At 41.0% G+C, this 17,755-nt stretch overlaps 1 protein-coding gene and 1 long non-coding RNA gene across 7 annotated transcripts in view; one reads left to right on the top strand and one right to left on the bottom strand.

Moving 5' to 3' along the window:
* The window catches only part of LOC113637029, a 126,574-nt gene that overhangs the window by 46,404 nt on the left and 62,415 nt on the right, over window positions 1–17,755 (bottom strand). The window contains exons 1-2 of one of the 6 annotated variants that reach the window (XR_007140023.1): window positions 5,816–6,625; window positions 4,950–5,039 (exon numbers count right to left, since the gene is read on the bottom strand). This is a non-coding gene — a long non-coding RNA (uncharacterized LOC113637029). Of the gene's footprint in view, window positions 1–4,949; window positions 5,040–5,132; window positions 5,266–5,815; window positions 6,626–17,755 lie in introns of those variants that run through there. The other 5 variants (XR_007140020.1, XR_007140017.1, XR_007140016.1 and 2 more) reach the window with 5 other exon arrangements.
* LOC113637023 (myosin heavy chain, fast skeletal muscle-like) lies at window positions 6,901–17,232 on the top strand. Its single transcript, XM_027137425.2, has 41 exons — window positions 6,901–6,968; window positions 7,108–7,169; window positions 7,385–7,597; window positions 7,697–7,840; window positions 7,940–8,096; window positions 8,205–8,232; window positions 8,333–8,444; window positions 8,529–8,621; window positions 8,728–8,791; window positions 8,949–9,047; window positions 9,149–9,252; window positions 9,356–9,494; window positions 9,597–9,715; window positions 9,802–9,951; window positions 10,056–10,226; window positions 10,321–10,627; window positions 10,866–10,939; window positions 11,021–11,108; window positions 11,223–11,340; window positions 11,465–11,588; window positions 11,798–11,934; window positions 12,020–12,275; window positions 12,376–12,618; window positions 12,702–12,878; window positions 12,968–13,113; window positions 13,207–13,297; window positions 13,383–13,772; window positions 13,856–13,982; window positions 14,065–14,183; window positions 14,278–14,474; window positions 14,580–14,763; window positions 14,847–15,012; window positions 15,091–15,215; window positions 15,300–15,608; window positions 15,701–15,904; window positions 16,000–16,125; window positions 16,209–16,379; window positions 16,464–16,568; window positions 16,654–16,749; window positions 16,835–16,966; window positions 17,119–17,232. The coding sequence occupies exons 3-41, from the start codon at window positions 7,397–7,399 to the stop codon at window positions 17,137–17,139; spliced, it is 5,814 nt and encodes a 1,937-aa protein (XP_026993226.1). The 5' UTR covers window positions 6,901–6,968; window positions 7,108–7,169; window positions 7,385–7,396; the 3' UTR covers window positions 17,140–17,232.

Below are 17,755 nucleotides of genomic sequence, written 5' to 3'. Positions count from 1 at the left end.
GGAGATTTATGACTAAAACTGTTAGAACAAACACGAGTTCCGGCATAGTGGATTCGAGGTTGGAGGAGGGTGTTTAGATCGCAGCAGCAGCTGTCATGACATGGGGTAAGGAAGCGGACCCAAACGCAGGACAGCCAAATCAACAGGGTTTAATAACAAAAGAACATGAAACAACACACGGACTAGAGACAAGACAAAGACAACAGTAGATTCTGCGATGCACAAGGCAACACGGCACAGTTAAAAAGACACAGTGATCACAATAGGAAACAGGTGTGTAGACAGGGAGGAGCAGACGAAGGTGGGGCAGACACGTGACGAGGAACATAAACAAACAACTGCACGTGGCCAAAGTCCAGGCTGAGTCATGACAGAGCCCCCCCAAGGCGCGGCTCCCGAGGCGCCAACCCGTCTTGATGGTCCCAACGGGGTCCAGGTGGGGGGAGCAAGGCACACGGCGAGGCAGGTGAGGGGAGCAAAGCACACAGCTAGGCAGGTGGGGGGAGCAAGCACACGGCAAGGAAGGTGGGGGGGGGGCAAGGCACACGGCGGCGCAGCCAGAGAGGAACAAGCGACGTCCACAGCCGAGCAGGAGGAACGAGCGACATCCACCACCGAGCAGGGGGGACGAGCGACATCCACCGCAGAGCAGGGGGAACCAGCGACGTCCACAGCCGAGCAGGGGGAACGAGCGACGTCCACAGCAGAGCCGACGGACCGAGCGCCACCCCCGACGCACCGCGGCCATGGGAATTTAAATGGACGGGAATGAGAATTTAAATGGACGGGTAATATGGATGTCGTAACCAGATTTTATACAAATAAACTTGAATTAAATTGAATTGAAATACCCCCCCCCCCAACTGTTTGCTCTAATCCAGTCTCTGTGCCTATTCTTTCGTGTCCCATCTCTCCAAGAGTCCTACACTGGTGGAGAATGCGAACATCGGACATGGAAGCTCCTGAACCCTCTGTGGGGCAGGTGCTACAGCAACTACGGGCTACAGCAGGCCAGCCTCCATCAGCACGAGGTGACCCAGAAGCTGGCCAAGAGTGTCAAGAGGGCCACGGAAGAAGAGGGCCGGCCCCCCTTATTCCCCTTCCTATTATTGGCGTCCCGTTTGAACGGTTTGGCATGGACCTCATCGGGCCACTACCAAAGTCGACACGGGGCCATGAATACATCCCGGTTATAGTGGACTATGCCACCTGCTACCCTGAGGCAGTCCCACTTCAGAGGTCCACCTCCCAGAATGTGGCCAGAGAGCTGCTCCTGCTCTTCAGCAGAGTCAGGATCCAAAAGGACATTCTCAGCGACCAAGGTACGCCATTCATGTCAAAATTAATGATGGATCTGTGTCGGCTGTTGCAGGTCAAACACCTGAGGATGTCTGTCTACCACCTCCAGACAGATGGACTGGTAGAAGGTTTTAACCAAACCCTGAAATGGCTGCTACAAAAGGTGGTAGACCAGGAAGGATGGAATTGGGACCTCCTCCTTCCTTACGTCCTCTTTGCTGTCCGGGAAACGCCCCAGGCATCCACAGGATTCACCCCGTTCGAACTCCTGTTCAGACGGCGCCCTCGGGGCATGCTGGACATAGCCTGGGAAGCCTGGGAAAAGCAACCCTCCCCTTTCTGCTCCATCATTGACTTCGTCCAGGATATGCACCGGATAACTCCGATAAGACAGAAATACTACTCATAGGTCCAAAAACCAGTGCACAGAAACTCTCACAACTTAACTCCCATTTAGAGGGATGTACTGTTACTAGTAGCTCGACAGTGAAAGACCTCGGTGTTATATTAGACAGTAACTTGTCTTTTAAAAATCATATCGCTCATACTACCAAAACAGCCTTCTTCCACCTTAGAAACATTGCCAAGCTGAGAAACATCCTGTCTGTATCTGATGCTGAGAAGCTAGTTCATGCGTTCATGACCTCTAGACTGGACTATTGTAATGCATTACTAGGTGGTTGTCCTGCATCTTTAATAAATAGGTTACAGTTAGTCCAAAATGCAGCTGCCAGAGTTCTCACTAGGACAAGAAAGTATGACCATATAACCCCAATTTTATCATCTCTACACTGGCTACCTGTTAAGTATAGAATTGACTACAAACTGCTGCTACTTACGTACAAGGCTCTTAATGGTTTAGCTCCCATGTATCTAACTAGTCTTCTAACACGTTACAATCCTTCACGCTCTCTGAGATCACAAAAATCAGGACTTTTGGTAGTTCCCAGAATATCTAAGTCTACTAAAGGTGGTAGAGCGTTTTCTTATCTAGCTCCCAAACTTTGGAATAGTCTTCCTGATAGTGTTCGGGGCGCAGACACACTTTCCCAGTTTAAATGTAGATTAAAAACTCATCTCTTTAGTCAGGTGTACACATAATACATCCCATAATATCATGCACCAGTACATCAGACCAGCACATTTTATGAACAGCAGATATGTTAATCCCTTTCCACTGCTTCTCTCTTTGTACCTATCCCGAGGCATCCAGACACTGTACCAGCTCCCAACGTCCTCTGTGGGACGAAGCCTTTGGACGTCCACTGAGCCGAGGCCGACTCTAAGAATCCTGAGACATCTCCAGTTAGACTCTGTGGTACTCAGGAGATCAGAAGTCCTTGAACCTTACACCAATACAACATTTAACTGACTGTATATTACAATCACACCCCCAGTGTCACCCATATGAGGATGGGTTCCCCCTTGAGTCCGGTTCCTCTCAAGGTTTCTTCCTTTACCAATTTAAGGGAGTTCTTCCTTGCCACTGCTGCCTGAGTCACCTCAGACTTGCTCATAGGGGAATAAATACATACACACTGTGAACTATATACATCTAATAATAATCTAGAATTTTTATTCTGTTAATTCTTATTTCTTTTATTATTCGTTAATTCCTTTATCATTAATTATGTTTACCTTCTGCTCTGTGTTTATGTTCTGTAAAGCTGCTTTGAGACAATGTCTATTGTAAAAAGCGCTATACAAATAAACTTGAATTGAATTGAATTGAATGCAGGCCCGGATCGAGCGCATCTGACCCATCATGAAGAAACACCTAGAAGAAGCCCAGTGTGCACAGCAAAGGACGTACAATCTGCCCGCCCAGGCTAGGGAACAGCAAGTAATGCTACTCGTTCCTAGTGTGGCCTGAAAGTTCCTGGCGAAGTGGCAGTGGCCTCAACACAGATCCCCAAGAGCATGCCCTAGATAGGAGGGGAGATGATCTCACGTCCAGCAGCATGACCTCACAGAGCTCCTGGACCTGTTCGCGAATGTCTTCTCATCCCGTCCGGCGCTGTTACACCATGATAGCAAAACCCCTCTTGGGATGGTGGTCCAATAACAACCATGTAGGGTCCTGGAAGCCTGTCGTCATGCTATCGAGAAGGAAGTGAAACGAATGTTGAAGTAGAGGATTATTGAGGAGTCTACCAGCCCATGGTCCAGCCCCATTGTGGTGGTGCCTAAACCAGATGGGTCCATTCGCCTCTGTAATAACTTCTGGAGGCTCAACCAGATCTCGGACTTCGACAGCTTTCCCCTCCCTTAAGTGGACAACCTGGTGGAACGTCTGGGGAAGGCCCGGTTTATGTCCACCCTCGACCTGACAAAGGGCTATTGGCAAGTAGCCCTTGTGCTAGAGGCAAAGCCAAAGATGGCCTTCAACACCGCAGATGTCCACTGGCAGTACCGGGCCCTTACTTTTGGCCTACATGGGACTCTGGGCACTTTCCAGCGCCTCCGACCCATCTGCGCTTTCACTGCTGCTTACCTGGACGATGTGGTAGTCCACTCCTCTACCTGGTCCGATCACCTGTTCCATCTGGGGGAGGTTCTGGGAGACCTTTGGACAGCTGGTCGTAGAGCAAAAGGCCCAGTACCCTGGGATAAAGCCCCGAGAGAAAAAAGTCCAAGCCGTGAGAGAATACCCCCGACCCACTTAAAAAAAACAGGTACGGGCCGTTTTGGAAATGGCGAGCTATTACAGACCCTTTGTGCCTAACATCTCCTCTTTAGCAACCCCCTTTCAGATCTAACAAGGAAAGGTCAACTGGACCAGGTGCACTGGATGGACCGCACAGAACGGGCATTCGCAAGAGTTCGATGGGGAAGAACACCCGGTCCTCATATCTCCCGGAATCTGACCCCCTCCAAGAAAAACTACGCCGCAGTGGAACGAAAAGCCCTGGCGATCAAGTGGGCTGTTGAGGACCTCTGGTACTACCTGGCAGGGCGACACTTCACCCTGGTGGCGGACCATGCCCCTCTGCTCTGGATGGCCAAGGCAATGGACAGACACATCCAGCTGATCCAGGACTTCAAATTGCCGGCTAAGTCTACACTATGCTCCTGGAGAAGACTCACATTTACACTGCTACAAGGGCTGCTTGATGCCAGACAGCATGTAGCAATGCTGCTCTTTTAACACCAGACTCTCTAATGTATAATGATTATTATCTCAATTCATTCCCAGTCTAGTTTACTCTGTTTAAATGGAATTTTTACTGAATTATGTACAGGATCTATATTCAGTGAAGCTACACTACACTTTCATCCTGTTTCAATAGTCATTTGTTACAGATAAAAAGGACTTGATTCTCAAACAGAATTCAAATAAATCCAACACTATGTTGCTGTATGTTACTTTCTTGCTACAAAATTAATATTCTTAGAGTTACAGAGAGGAATTTTCTAGAACATAGGTCGAAATATTTCCCATAAAAATAACTATAACATATATTTGGAAGAAAAAGAGAACAGAATATTAAAATGTCCATGGAACATAAAAAAATTGTATCTTATTATGTATTATTATATATTATAATCAAGTCAATTTCAGTATATTAATAATCAATAAAGTTCCTTTTTTAAGAGTATGTCTTAAGAAAATTTATATTTTATTACAGAAAAAAAATGTTAGCACTTACCTGTTGAGGTGCTGAAAAGGTGTTTCCAATGGTACTTTTATGGTACCATTTGAAGAGACGGAGTATTGCATCCATGTTCGGAACCAATAGCTATAAAAAAAACAGCAGCACAAATAGAATTACATTATGTAGCTTCCTGTTAAATTTCATACCAACAAATAAAGCAAAGATTTTTAAACGAACAGAGAACGAGTTTCAGGTACAACATGTATTCTCAGTGCTTTGGACTAACTAAATCCGGACAAAAAATAAATAAAATAAAAAGCTGCATGAATCTAAAAATAAATAAGGTTGACACTGAGTGATACCACAGCCTGCAGGGTAAAGGAGAGGACTTTCATCCGAGTAAATATTAAGACAGGCATTTAGGATGGTCATTTGTAACCTACTGAGTCATCAGAAAAACATTTCAGTTACAAAACTATTGCCCAATGATCTCTACGCACCACTATTTCAATATTAAAAAGCAGGATCTTATGAATTATCTTGTCCATACATAAAAAAAACCCTGATGTTTCAATTCAATTTATGAATGTAGGTAGATTTTCCATTTTAAAATATTTACTTTTTCAGTTTTTAAAATATATTTCTTTTAAAATATTTTTCTTAAAACAAATTTTATGTAATGCAAATAACTCAAAAGGAACAATTATCAAATACAATTATGACAAAGGCAAAAACATTAGCCAGTGTTAATGCAATAATTATGGCATAAACCATGCACATAATTTATAGTGAGATAATATAACTGACCATAAAGACCATAAAACATATAAAGACCATAAAACCACTAGTTGTTACTCTGAAACCGAAATTACACTGAATTCACCAAAACCGAGGTAAATTTGAAGTCAACAAGCACTTACTCAGAGACTTCCAGAGGGCATCTGGAAAAGTTTTAGGGAGTCTGGATAAACTCTTTTATACACACTTCAGAAGGGGGCTAAAATTCTTGAGACAACAGCTGATATGGTTTCTATATCTGCATTAATTCCTAATAAGAAGATTATGCTAAGATAGTGTTTCAGAAAATACATTTATGGATCTAGTTTATCACAGGCAACAACCTCTGAACTTTTAAAGCATAGTAATTATCTGCCAAGGGTGTATTAACTTTCATTTAATACTAAATTACAATATGGTTTTGGAAGCAGATCTTTGGATTTCTGTGTATTTGTTATATCACTCTCCAATTCTCCAGTGAGGGGAATTGGCAACTCACTCATAGAAGTAAATGTTGTGTATAAAGCAATCAGTGAAGACCAATGAATGAAAATTTGTACTTTCTAGTGCTTTGTTTGCATATCTATACTTGCACAAACACTGATACATTTCTGCATCTGTAGACAACATAGAACACGGAGGTGGAAAGTCTTATAAAATTTTATTTTGCTTCTGTTTTTAGACCTGGAACATGGAATTGAATCTTTCTGGCAGTCTATAAAGGACACATGATATTGCCAACTTCCTGAGAAGACTGATGCTCATGGTAAAAATATTTGTAACATGAAATATTGCTATGTCCCTGCAACAGAACACCAGTGATAATCCTGACATGGCTTCCTTCAGTGCCAAAATCATTAAAAAGAATACTCTTCTTGTGACCTCAGAATTATTTTAACATAGAATAGAATTTAAACTCAAACTTAAAAATAATGATTCAAATCATCATAGACATCCTAGAATGTTGGCCATTCAAAGTTTTAAACAAATTTTTTTGTCACATTTTTAACACTGGAAACAAATGTATTAACTGATTTAAACAAAATCAGGTCAAAGAAAACAATTATTTCTCAAATATTACCAATTTATGAAATGAAGCCATGCAACAGCCCTTGCTAAGAGGACTAATATTTCATAATATAATATGATACACACTTGATGTCCACTTAGGAAAGAACATATCATGGCTGAATCCATGACCAAACTTGGCTGGTTGGTTCTGCTGAGTGAACATAAATATATCACTATATAAGACTGCCCCTCAAGGTCTGAGTCTACCTCAAGCACCCTGCAAAGGTGAGGGATTATGTCTGTCTTAAACATTATTAATCAAAATTTAGCACAATGTGTTTTTACAGTTCTTTAAAAATGTTGATAATGTTTATAGTTCTAATGTCATTTTTAGACTCTCTATAAACCCTCCTACTTCTTACAGTGTCCAACGAACGGCATTCCAGTGCTGCCCGTAAATTTTAGATAATTAGGTAATCATCTAAGGTAAGTCACTGCAAATACCATGTACTTGAGAATCATATTAAGGCTTCTTCTGAAAGTTTGGCAATGTTTAATTAACATTTATTATCATAAAATTCCATTTAATTTTAGGATTCAATTAAACTGTATATTTATTACACTGTGGTTTAGTACAGATATAAGTTTCATTAAGCACCTGAAGTTAGCATGTTTATCTGAATCATGGTTTGACTCCACAGTAACACACCACCATGGGAGATGGGGAAATGGAGTGTTTCGGCCCGGCGGCCATCTACCTCCGGAAGCCGGAAAGGGAAAGGATTGAGGCTCAGAACAAACCCTTTGATGCCAAAACAGCATACTTTGTGGTCGATGCAGCTGAGATGTACCTCAAAGGTACCCTGAAAAGTAAAGAGGGTGGCAAAGCCACTGTCGAAACTGAGGGGGGAAAAGTGAGTGAAAAAATAAACACATCTAACAGTGTCTGGAATCTAGAAAATTTCCCAACATGACAAAGCATTATAATGTGTTCTATCACTGCTGTTTTACAGACCGTCACAGTTAAGGAAGATGAAATCTTTCCAATGAATCCTCCAAAGTATGACAAAATGGAGGACATGGCCATGATGACCCACCTCAATGAACCTGCTGTGCTATTTAACCTCAAAGAGCGTTATGCAGCATGGATGATCTATGTAAGAATCACCTAGATAATAAAAATCATAAGAGAGAGAGTGTGCTGAATAAATTTATGATGAAAAAATAAATGTAAATTTAATTTGACTCTCCTTTAGACCTACTCTGGGTTGTTCTGCGTTACTGTGAACCCCTACAAGTGGCTCCCAGTGTATGATGAAAAAGTTGTTTCTGGATACAGAGGAAAGAAGAGGATTGAAGCCCCACCTCACATCTTCTCCATCTCTGATAACGCCTATCAGTTCATGCTCACTGGTACGATACTGCTCATATTTGTTTATGCACCTATTTTCTTATTGTATGAATAGTTGTACACAAAAAAACTGAATACAAAATGTATAATAAAATGTATTACACCTTTAGATCGTGAGAACCAGTCAGTCTTGATTACGTAAGTTAAAATCTTGAATTTAAATTCTGCAAGATGGATATGAAGACTAATACTCGTATTGAAAGATAATTTACAATGTGTTCATCTGTTCCACCCCCAGTGGAGAATCTGGTGCAGGAAAGACTGTAAACACAAAACGTGTCATTCAGTACTTTGCAATGGTTGGCATGACTGGAAAAAAGGCAGCAGAGCCTGTTGCTGGCAAAATACAGGTAAATAGATATGTAAAGTATGTACTGATTTATAAGAGAATCAGACCTCAGACTTCTCAATAAAATACCTGTCATCCTCACTAGGGGTCACTGGAAGACCAAATTGTTGCAGCAAACCCCTTGCTGGAGGCTTATGGTAATGCCAAGACCGTGAGAAATGACAACTCTTCTCGTTTTGTAAGTAAAAGCATATATTAAATACATGGAGGAAAAATCACACACGAACACACACATATGAAATATCACACACACATACACTCATGTGTTTTTGTTAAATGTACAGGGTAAATTCATCAGAATTCACTTTGGCCAAACTGGCAAGCTGGCCTCAGCTGATATTGAAACATGTAAGTATTAGCATCCTGTATATGTATGAAATGACACTGAAATATCATGGCAAGAAAGTGTTAGTTACCTTACTACTATCTGACATGTGATTACACATTTAAGGGTTTATATAATAAATGTGAAACACTGCTTAACATAAGAACTTTTTTTTAAAAGATCTGCTGGAAAAGTCAAGAGTCACTTTCCAGCTATCTGCTGAAAGAAGCTACCACATTTTCTATCAGCTCATGACTGGACACAAACCAGAGCTGCTTGGTAGGAAATCTGTGTAGACATCAATGTTGTCCAAGATACTATTGAATTAGTTTAAAAAACAAATTTGCATGTAAAACATTACATTTCTAATCCTTTTACAGAGGCACTGCTCATCACCACCAACCCCTATGATTACCCCATGGTCAGTATGGGTGAAATCACTGTCAAGAGCATCAATGATGTGGAGGAGTTCATTGCCACAGATGTAAGAAGGAATTAATTAATTGGTCTAATTTCACAAAATTAATGTTTTTGTTAGTTTCAAAGAAACACATGCACATGGCTAATCTGTACTTGTCATCATACAGACGGCCATTGACATCCTTGGTTTCAACGCTGATGAGAAATTTAACATCTACAAGCTGACTGGTGCTGTGATGCATCATGGTAGCATGAAGTTCAAGCAGAAGCAGAGGGAGGAGCAGGCTGAACCTGATGGCACTGAGGGTACATATAAGATCACCCAGATGTCCCTAGGCTGTCAATATATAAAGTACTGTATGTATAACATTCCTAATTATCAAGACAATCTTTTTCACTTTTAATCAGTCGCTGATAAAATCTCCTACCTTCTGGGCCTAAACTCGGCTGACTTGCTGAAAGCGTTGTGCTACCCCAGAGTGAAAGTCGGAAATGAGTTTGTGACCAAAGGCCAGACTGTTCCTCAGGTAATGTGTCATTATTCAGCATGAAAAGACAGAATAAAGATTTAAGTTATGTCCAAGTGACTAAACCTCCATGTATAATATTTTAGGTTTACAATAACACAATGGCCCTCTGCAAGTCCATTTATGAGAAAATGTTCTTGTGGATGGTCGTCCGTATCAATGAGATGCTGGACACAAAGCAACAAAGACAGTCCTACATTGGTGTGCTGGACATCGCTGGATTTGAGATCTTTGATGTAAATAAGTGTTATCCTTTATGATGCATGTTCTACAGTTGTTGTTTTTTTTTTTGTTGTTGCAATAATGCAATAGTGTTTAACATACTGATTTACTACATTAGTACAACAGCTTGGAGCAGCTCTGCATTAACTTCACAAATGAGAAACTGCAACAGTTTTTTAACCACCACATGTTCGTGCTGGAACAAGAGGAGTACAAGAAAGAAGGCATTGAGTGGGAGTTCATTGACTTTGGGATGGACTTGGCTTCCTGCATTGAGCTTATTGAGAAGGTAAATTATTTCAGTGAGGTACATTAAAAACAAAACTATCCAATCTGTCATACTTGTCATCTGAACACGTAACAAAAATAAATGTTGCCAACAGCCAATGGGTATCTTCTCCATCCTTGAAGAGGAGTGCATGTTCCCCAAGGCTACAGACACCTCTTTTAAGAACAAACTGCATGACCAGCACCTTGGCAAATGCAATGCCTTCCAAAAGCCAAAGCCTGGCAAAGGCAAAGCTGAGGCCCACTTCTCCCTGGTGCACTATGCTGGAACTGTGGACTACAACATTACTGGCTGGTTGGACAAGAACAAGGATCCACTGAACGATTCTGTTGTGCAGCTGTACCAGAAGTCTTCAAACAAACTGCTGTCCTTACTGTATGCTGGTCATGGCGCTAGTGATGGTAAGTTTAATAGCTGATATATATTAAAAGTTTTATCTTTTCACTTTTATTTAGTTTAAGAGATGGTAGGACCAGTCAAGCAGTGCTGGTAGCAGGTTCAAGGTGCAGTGTGAGGGGTGATAAGAGATTTAAATATATAAAGCAAAAGAATGCAATCAATTAATTGCAACTCTGTAATATGTAACACCTTCAACTTAAAACTCTGTTACACATTACACTGTAACTCTGTAATGTGCAGCTGATGCTGGTGGTGGAAAGAAAGCTGGCAAGAAGAAGGGTGGTTCCTTCCAGACAGTGTCTGCTCTCTTTAGGGTAAGTACCCCAGCTAATTGTTTGTGATTACACAGCATGTAAATTATGAGTTGACATGTTTGTCATGTGGGACTTCTACAGGAGAACTTGGGCAAGCTGATGACCAACTTGAGGAGCACTCATCCTCACTTTGTGCGTTGCTTGATTCCTAATGAGTCTAAGACACCTGGTGGGTATCCTTACTTTAGTAAATTTTTAATTAACAAATAAATTACTAATCTTACTTATGTCTTTGACTTTAAAACCTGTTACTAATATTGTACCATGACATTGGACATGATAGGTCTGATGGAGAATTTCCTGGTCATCCACCAGTTGAGGTGTAATGGTGTGCTAGAGGGTATCAGAATCTGTAGAAAGGGATTCCCCAGCAGGATCCTCTATGGTGACTTCAAGCAGAGGTGATTGGAATGACAAAAAAGATTTATATTAATGGTAGAAGAACTGAATATAACTTTTGCTTATATACATTTTCGTGGAAGAAATGAAAATGTGGGTACATTATGCATTTCGAAAAACTTTCAGATACAAAGTCTTGAATGCCAGTGTCATCCCAGAGGGACAGTTCATTGACAACAAGAAAGCTTCAGAGAAACTCTTAGGCTCTATTGATGTGGATCATACACAGTACAAGTTTGGACACACCAAGGTGTGTAGTTTTGTAAGAACTAATGAATTAATGTTGGTAATGAAATGACTTTTGAACCAGAAAAATGCAACTCAACATTGCAATGCAAATTAACATTTAAATTATACAAGACCTAGTACAAATTATAACAGATCAATTCTAAAGGTCATTATGCATAAACATTGCTGTATTTTCTCTGATATATTTTTTCATTCTTCCTGATAATTCAGGTGTTCTTCAAAGCCGGTCTGTTGGGTACTCTTGAGGAGATGCGAGATGAAAAACTCGCAAGTCTGGTGACCATGACTCAGGCTTTGTGTCGTGGCTACCTCATGAGGAGGGAGTTTGTCAAGATGATGGAGAGGAGGTATATACAGTTTTATTAAAATGATTTTTGCATTCACATTAATAAAGACACACTTTATAAAAATGACATTGAACTCAAATTCCAGGGAATCCATATATTCCATCCAATACAACATCCGCTCATTCATGAACGTGAAACACTGGCCATGGATGAAGCTCTACTTCAAGATCAAGCCTCTTCTCAAGACCGCAGAGACTGAGAAGGAAATGGCTGCAATGAAGGAGAACTATGAGAAAATGAAGGAGGATTTGACAAAGGCACTCGCCAAGAAAAAGGATCTTGAGGAGAAAATGGTGTCTCTGCTACAGGAGAAAAATGACCTGCAACTTCAAGTTGCTTCTGTAAGTATTTTGAACAGTTTTGGTCAATTAAAAAATAAATACATAGATAAATAAATAAACAGATATATGAATTAAAACATTAAATTAATTAAAATAACAGGAAAGCGAGAGCCTTTCAGACGCAGAGGAAAGGTGTGAGGGGCTTATCAAGAGCAAGATCCAACTTGAAGCCAAGCTTAAAGAGACAAACGAGAGACTGGAGGACGAGGAGGAAATCAATGCCGAGTTGACTGCCAAGAAGAGGAAACTGGAGGATGAGTGCTCTGAGCTGAAGAAGGACATTGATGACCTAGAGCTCACCTTGGCCAAAGTGGAAAAGGAGAAACATGCCACTGAGAACAAGGTTGAATTTAATTAAAGGAAGAAATGTTAGTATTATAATAAGCATTTAAACAGACAACTTATTATTATAATGCTCTTTCACAGGTCAAGAACCTCACTGAGGAAATGGCCTCTCAGGATGAGAGCATTGCAAAACTCACTAAGGAGAAGAAAGCCCTCCAAGAGGCACACCAGCAGACTCTGGATGATCTGCAGGCAGAAGAAGACAAAGTCAACACTCTGACCAAATCAAAGACCAAGCTTGAGCAACAAGTTGATGATGTAAGACTTGAATAGTTTATTTATAACCAAATATTATACAAGTTTGTTATAGATTAATGTGTTAAAATGTAACATTCCCACATACATAGCTTGAGGGTTCGCTTGAACAAGAAAAGAAACTCCGTATGGACCTTGAGAGAGCCAAGAGAAAGCTTGAGGGTGACTTAAAACTGGCCCAAGAGTCCATAATGGACCTTGAGAATGACAAGCAGCAGTCTGACGAGAAGATCAAAAAGTAAGCGTGTCTAAAAAAATAATACAGAAACTAACACAAAATGCTTGATAAAATATTTGCATCATGTTTACTCATCCTGTTTTAACAAAACAGGAAGGACTTTGAAATAAGTCAACTTCTGAGCAAGATTGAAGATGAACAGTCACTGGGTGCTCAACTTCAGAAGAAGATCAAGGAGCTCCAGGTAATAATGAGATTTATACATATTTAGAGTAACCTGTGCAGGCAAGGCCATTCATTCAGACAAGAATAACATTTTGTCATCTTAGGCACGAATTGAAGAGCTGGAGGAGGAAATTGAGGCTGAGCGTGCAGCTCGGGCTAAAGTTGAGAAGCAGAGAGCTGATCTCTCCAGGGAACTTGAGGAGATCAGTGAGAGGCTCGAGGAAGCTGGAGGTGCCACTGCTGCTCAGATTGAGATGAACAAGAAGCGCGAGGCCGAGTTCCAGAAACTGCGCCGTGATCTGGAAGAGTCCACTCTGCAGCATGAAGCCACAGCTGCTGCCCTCCGCAAGAAACAAGCTGACAGTGTTGCAGAGCTTGGAGAACAGATCGACAACCTTCAGCGTGTCAAGCAGAAGCTGGAGAAGGAAAAGAGTGAATACAAAATGGAGATAGATGACCTTTCAAGTAACATGGAGGCTGTGGCAAAATCAAAGGTATTTTACTTCTAGCAGCCAAAGTATTAGATAAAGTGCACTGATACAAAGTACTACAAAACATTTCCCCCATTATTCTTCAGGCTAACCTAGAAAAGATGTGCCGCACCCTTGAGGACCAACTGAGTGAACTCAAGACCAAGAACGATGAGAATGTTCGCCAACTGAACGACATTAACACACAGAAAGCAAGACTTCAGACTGAAAATGGTGATTATTTTAAATCTGTATTCAAAATCAGTCAAATTATTGATGTTTATCCCAAACCTAACGTGACTGTTTTTGGTGACAGGGGAACTTAGCCGTCAAATGGAAGAGAAAGATGCACTTGTTTCCCAGCTCACAAGAGGAAAACAAGCTTACACGCAGCAGATTGAAGAACTCAAGAGAATCACTGAGGAGGAAGTGAAGGTAAATAAAAAAATAACAAATGAAACAAATCTGATTTGTTCACTGATATTTATAATATCTGATAATTTATCTGATAATAAAACGTTACTATTAGGCCAAGAATGCCCTGGCTCATGCTGTCCAATCAGCCCGTCATGACTGTGATCTGCTCAGAGAGCAGTTTGAGGAAGAACAGGAAGCCAAGGCTGAGCTTCAGCGTGGAATGTCCAAGGCCAACAGTGAAGTGGCTCAGTGGAGAACCAAATACGAGACAGATGCCATTCAACGTACAGAGGAGCTTGAGGAGTCCAAGTAAAATCATAAAAACACACAATGACAAACAGCTGTGATTGAAAGTAAAATAAATTTCACATCATAACTAAATTTGCAAAATATTACTGATTCACCTCTCTATAGGAAAAAGCTTGCTCAGCGTCTACAAGAGGCAGAGGAATCCATTGAAGCTGTTAACTCAAAGTGTGCTTCTCTGGAGAAGACCAAGCAGAGACTGCAGGGTGAGGTGGAGGACCTCATGCTCGACGTTGAGAGAGCCAATTCCCTGGCCGGCAGTCTTGATAAAAAGCAGAGGAACTTTGATAAGGTCTAGCATCTATCACCTGAAATTTGTGCCCTGGACAAAGTGACACACAGTTGTCATAACATAACTGTCTTTCACACTTTCAGGTCTTGGCAGAATGGAAACAGAAGTATGAAGAAGGACAGGCTGAACTGGAAGGAGCTCAGAAAGAGGCTCGCTCTCTCAGCACTGAGCTGTTTAAGATGAAGAACTCATATGAGGAAACGCTTGACCATCTGGAGACACTCAAACGGGAAAATAAGAATCTCCAGCGTATGTTAAAAGGAAATTCACATGTAAATCTGGTGTACCCTTAAATGTAAACAAACAAAAATTGTCTCTTTTCTGTAGAGGAGATCTCTGACCTGACTGAACAGATTGGAGAGACTGGAAAGACCATTCATGAGCTAGAGAAGGCAAAGAAGACAGTGGAAACTGAAAAGTCAGAAATCCAGACTGCTCTTGAAGAAGCTGAGGTAACTTTCCATAATTACAACTAGTTAAAACAAAGTTAAACTGGATCTGGATTATAATAATCAACATTCAACATATTTTTCAAGGGTACACTTGAACATGAAGAGTCCAAGATCCTTCGTGTCCAGCTTGAGCTCAACCAGGTTAAAAGCGAAATTGACAGGAAACTGGCTGAGAAGGATGAGGAGATGGAGCAGATTAAGAGAAACAGCCAGAGGGTGATCGAGTCCATGCAGACCACTCTTGACTCTGAGGTTAGAAGCAGGAATGATGCTTTGAGAGTCAAGAAGAAGATGGAGGGAGATCTCAATGAAATGGAAATTCAACTCAGCCATGCCAACCGCCAGGCTGCTGAGGCCCAAAAACAGCTCAGGAATGTCCAAGGACAGCTCAAGGTCTACAATAACTTTTAAATGTGTATTAAATAAAGGTTTACAATTGTTTCCCATGATAGTTCTACTCAAAGAGATACCCGTTTTCACACTAGGATGCTCAACTGCACCTTGATGATGCTGTCAGAGGACAGGAAGACATGAAGGAGCAAGTGGCCATGGTAGAGCGCAGGAATACACTGATGCTGGCAGAGATTGAGGAACTGAGAGCTGCACTGGAGCAGACCGAAAGAGGCCGCAAAGTGGCTGAACAGGAGCTGGTTGATGCAAGTGAACGTGTGTCACTGCTGCACTCTCAAGTATGACTAGCTATTTTGGCCATTGCCCCTAGATTTATCTTTGACATTTTGTAACAAAATGGTGTAATGACAACTTGTTACCCACCTTTTGAAAGAATACCAGTCTGATCAACACCAAGAAGAAGCTCGAGGCTGATCTGGTGCAGGTCCAAGGTGAGGTGGATGACACCATCCAGGAGGCCAGAAACGCTGAAGAAAAGGCCAAGAAAGCCATCACAGACGTGAGTGTTTAATTCAGTTGAACTTGTACCACTGTGAATAACAGTTAACCAAAAAACTAAATTCTGGACATGGGAAACACTAGGCTGCCATGATGGCTGAAGAGCTGAAGAAAGAGCAGGACACCAGTGCACATCTGGAGAGGATGAAGAAAAACCTTGAGGTTACCGTCAAGGATCTGCAGCATCGTCTGGATGAAGCTGAAAACCTTGCCATGAAGGGTGGAAAGAAGCAGCTCCAGAAACTGGAATCTAGGGTTTGTTGCAGTTTTTGAATATGGAACTCAACTTGCAAATGTTTTAACTATAAGGGTCTTCTACAAATGAAATATCTCTTTTAGGTGCGTGAACTGGAGACCGAGGTTGAATCTGAGCAGAGACGTAGTGCTGAATCCGTTAAAGGAGTCCGTAAATATGAGAGAAGAGTGAAGGAACTCACCTACCAGGTACAAAGAATGCTTGACAATATGTGGTCCATCTGAAAAAAAAAATTAACCCAAGAAAATCCTAAATAAATGTCAACTATTTCAGACTGAGGAGGATAAGAAGAATGTCAACAGACTGCAGGACCTTGTGGACAAACTGCAGCTGAAAGTGAAGGCCTACAAAAGACAGGCTGAGGAAGCTGTAAGTTTGCCACTATGCACTGATATTCATGCTGATATTGTACTTAAAACAACAACACTGAAGTGGATGATGATGTTGATCACAGGAGGAGCATGCCAACACTCACATGTCCAGGCTCAGGAAAGTGCAGCACGAGATGGAGGAGGCTCAAGAACGTGCTGACATTGCCGAGTCCCAGGTCAACAAGCTGAGAGTCAAGAGCAGAGATGCTGGAAAGGTATTTCATTAGATCATTCAAATATAATTTTCAAATAATATCATTCTGTATACTTAAAAGCCTAGACGGAAGCATGCAAAATATTTAATAACCATATACTAATTACTGCATTTTTTTCAATGGACATTTAACTCATGTTCACTTATTTTTAGGTCAAAGAGGTGGCTGAATAAAGGGTGAAGAGAAGACAAAACAATCATATAATATGCAGTTGTTTTTGTCTTTGACTAAACTATAGGTTCAATAAACTCTGTACAAATGATGAACTTCAGAGTTAGCTTCTTTTTTAGTTCCTGCAGTAATTCACTGAAATACTCAAAAGAAAATGTAAAGAAATTCTGTTATATGACTGTACTGTTCCTAAACTGCATACTGCTCTCTCGAAAAAGGAATGTATAAAAATATATAAAGAATTTTTGGAAAAGTTTCCAAAGTATTGAAGTAGATTATTCCATAATCTCAGGTATAGCACCAGCTGGAGGAGGGTAAATACATGTTTCTCTGAACTTCAAAATGTGTAACAAAAACAAATTTAAAAAAAAACCCCACAATATATAAAGTGCAATCAAAATATTCTGACCTGCACTTTACATTTCCTATACCTTCCTGGTCAGGTTCTTTATGGTTGTGTTCCTAGAAATAAGACAGTCCTCACTAAAGCACTTGACTTGCTTGGAACTGTTACAAAGCACTGAATCACAACTGTTACAAAGCACTGAATCACACATACAGTGATGCACGCAAATCTCTAAACCAAGGCTAGGAGAATTAGAACCAAGAAAACTTGCT

This window comes from Tachysurus fulvidraco, chromosome 2 (genome assembly GCF_022655615.1).
Source record: "Tachysurus fulvidraco isolate hzauxx_2018 chromosome 2, HZAU_PFXX_2.0, whole genome shotgun sequence".
NCBI classification, from domain to species: domain Eukaryota; kingdom Metazoa; phylum Chordata; class Actinopteri; order Siluriformes; family Bagridae; genus Tachysurus; species Tachysurus fulvidraco.
The sequence above is the reverse complement of the archived record's forward strand: the minus strand, read 5'-3'. Positions and strand labels throughout refer to the sequence as shown.

Bases quoted from the DNA above. Each gene is read 5' to 3' on its own strand.
- LOC113637023 (XM_027137425.2), top strand. From the start codon at position 7,397: ATGGGAGATGGGGAAATGGAGTGTTTCGGCCCGGCGGCCATCTACCTC. The intron at 8,622-8,727 runs GTAAGTAAAAGC...TTAAATGTACAG, and splicing joins ATGACAACTCTTCTCGTTTT to GGTAAATTCATCAGAATTCA. The intron at 8,792-8,948 runs GTAAGTATTAGC...TTTTTTTAAAAG, and splicing joins CTCAGCTGATATTGAAACAT to ATCTGCTGGAAAAGTCAAGA.